The sequence below is a fragment of the Morone saxatilis genome, unplaced genomic scaffold (genome assembly GCF_004916995.1).
Source record: "Morone saxatilis isolate NCDOM2014 unplaced genomic scaffold, NCSU_SB_2.0 Contig19, whole genome shotgun sequence".
NCBI lineage: Eukaryota > Metazoa > Chordata > Actinopteri > Moronidae > Morone > Morone saxatilis.
This window is the reverse complement of record NW_023339751.1, coordinates 23249033-23260497: the sequence shown is the minus strand read 5'-3', so window position 1 is coordinate 23260497 and position 11465 is coordinate 23249033. Positions and strand designations below refer to the sequence as shown.

The window sequence follows — 11465 nt, the reverse complement described above, 5'->3', positions numbered from 1 at the left end:
CAGTACAATCAAAACAAACTGTATGTGAAAAGTTGTGCTATTTGTGACTGTATGTCGAACTGCGTGCCTATGACAAAAAAAGTAACAAAATTCACATACCAACACTTCTTAAATTCACGTATAAACATGTTATATCTTGTTTGTTTAATCTGTACAAAAACCAAACAAAAAAGTTAAAAAATGACAATTTTCAATAATATTTCTTGGCTGGGGCCTTTTGCCAGGCTTAGGTAGGACTTGTTGTTCTGACCACAGCTGTAGATAAACTTTAAGTCAGTAAACTAAGCCAGTAATGTTGTGTTTACTCTGAAAATGGAGAACACTAGCGAGCAAAGAATGGAACGAAGCCATCCTGAGTGGACAATCGGACACCAAAGAATCTGAGAAGCAGTGTGCTTGTGTCAACTTTGTACAAAGCAGCTGTTTAACTCTACAACCACAAACAATCTGCAGACTTAGTTGCTAATGTTAGCTTGCCACCCAAGTGAGACAGTAAATTAGAGAGAGATCAGACGGACGGAGCAATATCAAGCGTACAAGAGAGAGAGCAAGACTTATATGGAAGGACATTGGTGTAAAAAAAAACAAATATCTTAACCTTTACTATGAAAGTTTGTCTGAAATATACCCCAAGCTGTGTCTACAGACATTGAGTGTGTGATTCCTTCCTTCTCTTCCTCCTCCACCTCTAACTCACCTGTACCATTGACAGGACAGGGATACACCTCACAGTTGTCACCCCAGCCGGCTCCCAGCGTGCAGCAGCACTCCTGAAGGGTGACATGGCTGGTCAGCACACTCTCACACAGGTTTTCATCGTTCAGACGATAGTAACACTCCTTACGCTCCACTGATGACACTGAAAATGAAGGAACAGATGGAGACAAGAATGAACACACAGCAGGGGATAAGGATCAGATGGTAAATAAAAAAGGACATGCAACCAGTTATACACCGTGATGTCTTTTTGTTCATTTGTACAAAAGCTGAAGGTGGCTCACCTGTGGGAACGGGCTCACACTTGGCAATCATGATGTTATAGTCCTGGCCACTGGGACATATGCAGAGGAAGGTACCATCAACGTTCACACACTGGGCTTCGCCACACACACTGCTCAGCAACTCACACTCATTAACATCTGTGAAGGAGGAACAGAAATATATGATGATAAATATTATGGTAAATGGTAAAAGGACCTGTACTTGTATAGCGCCTTTCTTCTACCACTCAAAGCAATTTTTTTACACTACGTGCCACATTCGCCCTTTCACACACATTCACTACACCAGTTAGCCTGGTCAAATTCAATCAAGACTATGATTGTGCATCAACAAGTATGCAAAGTGGGCAAGAAGTAGGCAAGTTCAGTAGCTATAAGTTTACTGGAGGAGCTATAAAAGGACAGTTGCAAACAGGGTGACAATAAACAATAATGCATATGAGACTTGTCTCCACATCCTGCTGTAAATTTGCCCCATATTCCGCCAGAAAGTCGCACACTTTTTTTATGCCCAGTGCAGTGCATGGCACAGAAGTGGGAGAGGAGTTTCCAAAGTTACTGGCATTTTGGCTTTTTACCCACACACATTTGGGCAGTGTTCATAGGCCAATACTATGTATACCTATCTGTTACATCAGATGTGAATGAAAAACATGTATGTCACAGCTGTAGAGGTCAGTAAATCAGTCTGTACAAATCTAATAAATTAATGGGGATTTTTACAGATGTTTTCCCAGCTGCTTTATGCTGTAATAAAGTCGCCCCCTTTTGCTATTTAAAACCCTGCAGCAATCAACTATGCTGTTGCTGAGCTCCTGTTGTTCTCACTATGCATGGGAATACAGGGGATCATTAATTCTGTCTGGTGTTATTATTATTATTGGTGACATGCTTTATAATGCTTCGAAAGATAATACATCTAATGTATCATATTAATAATGCAAGATGCAATCCATCACAATATGATGTGATATAGCAGAATTATGACTGAAATAGTGTAGGATATAAACAACTATAATGGTTATGATTATTGATTTCTTCTCTTAACATAAAAAAGTAATGTAAAAGCCACCATCTGGCTTTAGCTGCAGATTTATGTGTGGCAGTCAGACCAAAAGATAAAATTCATGAAAGAACGAATTAACATTGTTCATAAATTCTTGAGGTTTTGCTTAATCCATGACGAAATTATCAAAGTTTCTACACCCAAATGAAAACAGCTTCTGTTATAATCATCTTAGCTACATCTTGGGATCTGCAGTTAAATAAAGACATGCCAGATTTTTTTATGTTAGTGCAGTAGTTTCTAAGGAAAATAGCTGGACCAGCTTGGACTGAGGATGCTCCTGAGTCATGTTGATGGAGCAGGTCTCTTGACAAAATTGGACTCGATGATCAAACAATGGGAAATCAGAGACTGTTGTGCCCACATCTCTACAGAGACCTGCTCCATCAACATCCTAGATTACTGACGGGCACATGGTGTTCCGAGCCGACAGAGTGAATGACGAGGGGAGATGGACTTTGATAATGCTTTGTGTTCAATTGAGTCAAAGTGGATGGACACTGTTTCTTAAATGTTTAACTTTTTACGTAAAGATAAAACAATATCATTTCTTCCTGGGTATTTAGGTGTATCTACATAAATACTTGTATATACTGTTTTATTTTATTTCATTTTATATGTTATTCTACTATAAATGTATTTATTATTACTTTATTATTTATATTAGTATTTATATCACTATGTTGTGTAACATGAAGGGACTGCCACTTCATTTCATTGCAGACTTGCGAATCTAATGATAAATACATTTCTTTGGTCCTTGATCCTGAAGATAGATAGAAGAGAAATGGGGATAGATGATGGTGAAGATAAAATCTCAGAGGCAAGAAGGGGAAACCACAGGAAGAGAAGACAGGATACAGGGAGTAAGGAGAATGAAGCAGTGTAAAAGTAAGAAACAGGAGAGAGGAAACCAGAGAAAGTTGGCTGATAAATGTAGATGAATAGTTGGAGGGGAAGGAAGACAGAGAGACGACACACTCTGAATGGGTTAGTGGTACACCACCACTGTTGGTGGTTTTCAAGGATTGTGTGTGTGCGTGTGTGTGTGTACGTGAGTCCATCTGTGCTAGCCACAGTACAATGCTGGTTTGGCAGTAAAGAGGAGGAAGCTGGCTGGACTAAACTTGGGTGGGACCCAGCAGCACTGCCAAAGGACAGATGGGAAGTGTGTGTCATGGTGTATAAAGAACATACTGTATTGAGTGTTCTAGTACTGTATTTCATATGTGTGTGTGTTTTTGTGGGGTTGGTCACTGGGAGAGTGTGTGTGGGGGAAGTTTTCTATCAGGGTTCAGCAGGGGAAAGTCTGCTGTGACAATGCTCCCTGCTCGAGGAAATTGGACTAGATGGGAGCTGCAGGGGCCCCGTTAGCCTCGGAAACCACCAGCCCCTATCAGCTCACTGAATAACTGTGATATTTCTTATCTTATCATGGCACCTATATTAGGCAGCAAGTAAACATTTTGTCCTGAGGTTGATGTGTTAAACCAGGGTGCCCAGGTGATCATAATGTTATGGCTGATAAATAGCCTAGCTAACAAGGCAGGCAACCAAAAAGTGGCCCACTTACTCTCGATACGTTGGATGACCCTCAAGTTGCATGTCACAGTGGTTCCTCATAAGGCCTAAACCCAAACCCTGTGGTGGTAGCATACTTAATCCCCAACAGCATGTGTCCCTGCCTTACCTGTAGATGCAGCATTAAGCCCAACCCTGCAGGCAGTGCCAGCCGCACCCAAGAGGGCTAAACCTCATCAAAATGTCTGGAAAGCTCTTTTGGTATTACATATGTCCCCACTCTCCTAGATGCAGTTATGTAGCAACCTTCCACAATATTTTAAGGCATCAAACTTAGGTGTTTCCATCCAACAGGGAGATGCTGCTTCAATAATGCAAATTATCATCCCAAATTCAGAGGAGGAAACTTCTTTGGTGGCAGACATCGAATGTATTAGTGTTGTCGTATTTTGATACTGTTGCAGTTTAACAGATGTAGTGACCTATTTTATTGGTTTTCTGTCTTATTTGCAAAGAATTTCAGTAAGCTGGACCTTGATTGTAAACCTATGATTTGAAGTGTATGTGAAGTCTGATTATATTCATTTCACATGTAAATACACTATAAAACACTTACACATCTTAATATACATATACAAAACTCCAACACATACCCACACAGCCTTGACCATCCTGGGACTCCTGATAGCCTTGGTCACAGAGGCATTGGAAGGAGCCCAGTCTGTTCTCACAGAAGCCATGAGGGCCACACAGTGTCTCATTGAGCCCACACTCATCAATATCTGGAGAGCAAACAAACAAAGAAATGTCACATCATACTTTTTCCTTCAGTGATTTGCTCTATGCTTTCCTTTCTAACACTCGTTACAAGCCCCTGTAGTATCTGTTTCTCCAACATCTTATTTTTATTGTTTAGGAGTTCATTGTAAAACACTTTAAACTGCACTATTGTGTATGCACATCTGTTAAACAAATAAATGCTGATTGTTTGCAAATATAACCACTCATACACTCACACAACTTCTCCTGTCTGGGAGACAGGAGTCCTATCTGGGTCACTGGATTTAACTGAATACGGCAACTGGTGTTAAAATTTGCAAATAAAACATGTATTAACTGGTTTTATGAATATAGACAGAAAGACATGCACACACATACACAGACTCACACTTAAGTGTGATTCCCTGCATATATCATGGGGCAGAGAGCAACAAATATCCCTCCTTGTCTAGACAGCCAGCTCAAAGGCTTCCGTCTGTTTCTTTTCTTTCATTTTTTCCTTTCCTCTTTGTTTTTTTCTAAGGCAGGAAAGGCTAAGACTCCTGCCATGGTAGAGGAAATAGGAGCAGCATATACCTGAAAGAAATTCAAGACTTTTTTTTATATCCTTCTTATTTAAAAAGTCTTCTCCCGCACAGAGTAAGAAATTGACAAAGCCTAAACATGACTTGGGGTTCAGTAATACTTGGAAACAACTGGTTGGAACAACGCTTTGTCTGACCACGTCTGAAATCCAAAGTGTTTATACCTCGCCATACTGGAAGGTGGAGTGAAAAGTCGGCTGTCATAGAGAGGGGAGACGCAATAAGCGATTGGACTGAGTCACACAACACTAACCAACAATTCCAGCCAGGATTTGTGTGTCAGGTAACATTAGGTGCCCACAGACATTCGGCTTACTTTGTAGCTAGCTAAGGTATATGCTGATGTTGTGATGTCAGTTAGTTAGTTAGTTAGTAGCAGGATAGTTGTGAGTATTGCTGTCTGGAGCTGGTATGCTCCCTCTGGAAAATCGACTCGTCCTCTCTGCATGTTAGATGCGCAGCAGGAACTTTAGTGATAGTTTGCTAACCCACTACATATTACTTGCTGTGTCATTGTTCACTCTATATGATAGTATTTGTTATGGTATTTGAATCCTCCAGAATCACTTCCCCCCCCTTTAAAGGTAAGACTAACAATACTCTTATTTTTCTTACTGTCAAAAAACTCACAAATGCTCCAATATGATTTTTTAATAAAAACATACGTGTGTGAAAATGAAGAATAATGGTAGTCATATACATGAATGTTTCAAAGGCAAGTTCTATTGAATGAAAAAACTAAACTGTGTGTGTGTGTTTTCTTTGTATTTGCAGCTTACCATCACAGGAGGGTGTGTCAAGGTTGACAGTGAATCCACTCTCACACACACACAGATAGGATCCCTCTGTGTTGAGACACTCGCCATTTGGGTAACAAAGCTCTGGCTCATCCACACACTCATCAACATCTGCAAGGACAGAGACAGAAATCCACTGTGAGGCGTGTATGTATGTGTGTGTTCATCTATCCAAGCAGCACTACACACACTGTGTCACTGTAACATCCCAGATCCGAAACGTGCAGTAATGAGAGGATGTAACCCTGCTGCAGCGCTCACCTCTGCAGCTAGTGCCGTTGATCTGTCGATATCCCTTGGGGCAGGTACAGGTATAGGAGCCAATGTTGTTAACACACTCTCCGACAGCCTCACAGGACCTGGCTTCTTCTAAACACTCATCCACATCTGGAACATATACACATCAGTCCTGTGAGAGGAGTGCAAGTGGTACACTGATGACCACAAGTGTCATGGAAATGGTTATAAAGCAACCTAATAACCGATATGTGATTGAACAATAATAAGAAAAGCTAAAAGGAACCGCAGCGAGAAAATGGAAATGCTAATGGAAAAGTAATTACAGTTCTAAATGCCTGGTAAAAACCAGTACTCTTAATTCTAAACTTGTGAATGCAGTTATTTATTTCTCTCTTAAAACTGCTCTGCTCTAAATTGATTTTGAAATGGCAATATATTAATTATTTAGATATCTATTAACCTATTTTGAAATTATGCAGTTATTGTTTTATGTTGTTTTTTATTAATTCCTTTTTGACCTATTTATTGGTAAATGGATGGATCTTTACTTTCTAGTCGCTTTTACACACCAATGCACAGTATCGGGAGCAATTTTGGGGTTTAGTGTCTTGCTCAAGGATACTTTGACCTGCAGCGTGGGTAGCCGGGAATCGAACCACTAACCTTCCGATTAGTGAACGACCCACTCTACCTATGAGCCACAGCCGCCCCTCAAATAAGATAAATTCCCAAAGTTTTGAGCGGTAGTGTCTATGTATATGTGAATGTAATTTACTACGAAGAGTACTAAATTTCCCTTTTTGTTGATATTTATATCCAGCATATTAAACTCACAATAAAATAGACATCACATGATGGCAGATATCATTCAGATCCATCTTTTATATAAAAATTCTCATTGACATTGAAAAATGTCCCAGCAAAAGCAGTTTGCAGTGTGTGCCAAACATTATCAATTTGAATCATACATTTTGAGAATTTCTACCCTAGTTATATTAACTTAACCATTTGACCATGACTACCTTAACCATGTTTAAAAAGTATAAGTCTGTACATTACAAATCCTACAAATATATTTTGTATTGAAAACTTGCATTCAGGTGCTTCTTGGAAGCTGCTATATAAACAAAATCTCACCTGCAAGACATGTGAATTCTTGAATTAGAAATATTGTTCTTCAGCAGCTGCTGGATCACACAACAAACGACTGCACTATTCAGGTAACATTCAAGTGGCCCCTGCTTTCAAACTGCATTACCACACAATGACCATGCATGTTTTACAAAAAGATATTATAGGACTATCAGTCACATCATATCAATTTTTTTAACATTGCTGTCTCCTGAAGTGTTTTACATCCTGATTATTTTTTATCTTACTTTTTTAAATCTAAATGTATCCAATTTTTAATTAGGGCCCGAGCACTGACTGTGCGACCTACTGGGTTGGCCAGTAGGTGGCGCTACTATCAAAAGAGATTTAACAGAAATCATATTAAAATAAAAACAAATATAGACAAGTTCAAGGAACATTCAATCAAACATAGGAGATATATAACTCCTAGTACTCGATCCCATTACAAGTGCAACCCGATAAAAAAACTATCCCACCTGTTCTCTCACGTCACTCGCTTCAATATACTATAAAAAGCATACAAAATAAACCAAAATATAAGAAAACACAATAACAATAAGAAATATACCAAAACCCGAATCACAACCAATCAACATCCTGTATAATTGATAAATATCACGTGTATAACAAAATTAAATACGTACAGCCAGCAGTATGTTAAAATAGGAAGCATAACGGCCAGTATTTCAAGAAACACAGTCTCCAAAGCAACTATACTTACTGAGATACCAAAAAACATGAACCATTCACATCCTGTGAAGACAACCGAACCCAACACCTTCATGAATTGCCTTATCAGGTCTTTGCACACTTTACATTTGACAAATCAATCTTACTGGATGGAAGTACTCCACGTGATAGAATTTTGCCAAAAATAAAAATCACATTGACACCGCGACGACATGGAAATAGTTGTGGAATAATAACTTAAGAATCCATAACGACCAGATCAGCGATCAAACCGTGCACAACACACTGACTTACACGTGTGATCTGTTGTGTTGTGCAGTCAATGTGAGTCTTCACCTAAACCACATGGATATCCAGTCCCTTCGTACCGACTAACTAAAACACAGCTGCAGGTTGCACAACAAAATGTCACAACTGAGTTTTTCCAGGACCGAGAAACATGCACTGTACAAGGAGCTTAACGGGAGTACCAGACTAATAAATTAACATTCAAGATTGTGGACCTTATGTGAACAGCTAAACCATAAATCATTCAGAGTAAACAATAATCGTAAAGAGAACATCGGTTACCCACTGAAAGAATGGATTACCAGTTTACTTCACCTATTACACTGATTATATAATCTCCGATTTAACCTCGCGCACTAACCAGCATTTATTCGGGACAGTAGTCAAGAAAAGCATTAATAAAATCCGATACTAAGGATAAAAATCTGACATTCACATGAGAGAAAAACAACTCTAAGATATAATACCAAAAAATGTACATTCACAATAGTGCTTGAACTTACACTAAATGGCATCAACAATATCTGATGTGATCTTCATAGTATTTTTTCCTATACATAATAGACTTAGCTGGTGTTATTCATGTTTGCACGTATTCATTATTGATAGTTGGCTCTAAGTTGATTAAACATTAGTTGATCTTATGTGAATCCACAACACAAAATGTGGATTATTTACCATTACATTGTATTTTATCTATCATGCACATAACCCTCTTGTTTCTTTAATAGATGATCTCTAATAATGGCTATGTTTTGCAGCAAGCATTCAGCCAAGATGTGGTGAAGGAGAATAGCAGTTGCATACTTGAGCGTACGAAGGTTACGAACATAAAACAATTCGTTCTAATTTCTCACTTAACATTCTCAGTGGCTAACATCTTAAATTTCTCCAAAAATTCCTGGACATGCCATTCTTGACATCTCACTCCCATAGTTATATCAAATTGCCTCGTCTATACCACTACTAACTCAAGCCCATCATTTCGAAATGCCACCCCATACCTCACCGATGACACCTCATTTATTATATCAATACAACTGAATCTGCCGCATTCCTTATTTCAGTCACAACTATGCTTTGTATCAAACAATGAAGAGAGGAAGTGAGCACTTGTCCATTCCGTATTTGGTCCATCAGGAGAAGGCACGATGCTTCTTACACCAGTCCTTCCCAGCCACTTGAGCAAAAGCTCTGCCTACGACTGCAACTCGTGGGCAATGATGGGCCATCAAATCGAGACAAATGCCAAACCCTTCAACAGTGCACAAATAATATATACAGGGCTCCCAGGTCTCTCCTAATATAGCATGAACTTGCTATTTGATTCCACCTCTTAATTTAAATGAAGAACTAAAGGCAAGAAAGTCAATTATACTACCATCAATATGATCAATGAGATTACAATATAGAAAAAAACATGCCAAACACCGGATCTCAACAGGTCAAACAATTCGCAGCTATACAAATGACTAGCAGCTATATTATGATTGCCTCTGCAAAATTCTGTTAGTTGCGATGCCGAGCCACTAAGAGCTAACATGGGATAATGAGAGGTCAGACCACGCAGGTACTAGCAAGCTTCAGAATATGACAGTGTCTGTCATGCTGTCGCTTGGTCCTCCACCTTTGATCTAGACTGAAATGTTCAGCAGTTATTGGAGATGAATTGGGCCATAAAACTAAAATTAAAAATTTTACTAAAATAATTCTGAAATTTAAGAAACTATGTCAGCATTGTTACTAGATGGATTAGCACACATATTTGTTAGATATAAATTGTATCCTAAGGACATTTGGTGATCCCGTGACTTTTTATCTAGTTTCACACACAAGGTTGAGATATTTTGATTAAATAATTTATTTTAAACCTATTTGTGTATATTCAAACTTTAGTGCAAGACATTCATGTCACTTCAAAATGAATACTAATTCATGATTTTAATTTGGTCCAATACTTGGGCTTTTATAACCAAACACCATCGAGACCAATTACCCATGCAAAGGCGTCGCTGTACTTAGTTTTGTAGTAGCCAGATAGAAAATGTTTAGCATGCTAACACGATAAATAAGACCGAGAAAATGGGAAAAGTTACCATGTTTAAAACATCAAGGATGTTGGCCATTGTCATCGTCGAGAGTGATAGAGCACTGATGTTATTCAATTAGTCCAAAAGCAGCTGCCATCAGCACAGCCTCAACAGAGCATCACAGGATGACAGTGGAGCTCTAAGAAACTATAAGCTATCCCTGGAGTTACACCACAGCCATTCAGCAGTGTATTTTGATTTGAGATTAGTTCATTTCTGTGAAGAAACTTAATATGAAATCATGTTGTTAAATATCAGAATTATATAAAATGTTTTTTATGAAGAGATAAGTTACTTGTATAATTGTAATGTAAAGATCTGAAAAGGAATTAACCAAGTCGTTACATGTTGCATCGACATTTTTGAATAAGGCAACGGCCGCCGTTAATTGCAGACTCTCCAGAAAAACGTGATTATGCAATCCGCATAAATTCAAAATGCTAATCAGCCAAAGTCCCATATTTATGCGCGGGCCGCATTTTTTTCAAATACAGCGCAGCACTTATCGCCGCAATATATGCGGGGCCTTGCATGATTTGCATGAAATCCATGCATTTTCGTTGCAAACAATCGTCACATATAATCTTAGCAGAAAAGTTGGAAAAAATGTTATGCGTTTACTTCATCAAAAGCAGACCATTTTCCGCCATGTATAGCCATGGGACACAGTTATGAAGTTGACAGTAATATAGGGCGAACGTGAACATCATTGAATAAGAGCTAGCAACCCCCGCGATGAAAAACCTTACCACGTTGTAAGTTTTATTAGTAGTTGTAAAATTTAGCAGTTACAATAAGAGATTGCACTTATGTGCATTGAGCACGTTATTTTAACAGAAAATTTGTATAGGCTAACCTCTGTAAAACAAGGAAGCAACAGCATTTTAATTTTTTTTATATTTTTTATTCATTTTTACAGAAGTTGTAGCATATTTACTATATTTGTAAAGCTACAGAAAACTTTGTTTGACTCATCAATGTTATTGATAAGTTGAGCCATGTGTTTATTAAGTCTCGAAATAAACAAGAATAGAAGAAGAAGAGAGAACGAAGAGAACTAATTAAAATATTCCCCAGCACATTTCTGTGATGTAGTATGCTATGCTTATCATGAAGGAAAGTAATAAAAATGACTAATTCAATAAGTAGTAGCCTAGTGAAGTGGAACGGGTGTTGGGGGAATCAGTTTTTTTTTCTCCTTTTTCATCAAACTCAGTTATTTGCAAGTATCCCTCAATCTTTTGCAAGTTCCGCATTTGCATCGCATAAAATAT

General features: G+C 38.4%; 1 protein-coding gene across 1 annotated transcript in view; it reads right to left on the bottom strand.

Annotated features, from left to right (window-relative positions):
- The window catches only part of LOC118329648 (latent-transforming growth factor beta-binding protein 1-like), a 20104-nt gene that overhangs the window by 1076 nt on the left and 7563 nt on the right, over nt 1-11465 (bottom strand). The window contains exons 2-6 of the mRNA XM_035663877.1: nt 6011-6136; nt 5732-5860; nt 4242-4370; nt 1002-1139; nt 698-859 (exon numbers count right to left, since the gene is read on the bottom strand). Of these exons, the coding sequence (XP_035519770.1) occupies nt 698-859; nt 1002-1139; nt 4242-4370; nt 5732-5860; nt 6011-6136 (684 nt within the window). The remainder of the gene's footprint in view (nt 1-697; nt 860-1001; nt 1140-4241; nt 4371-5731; nt 5861-6010; nt 6137-11465) is intronic.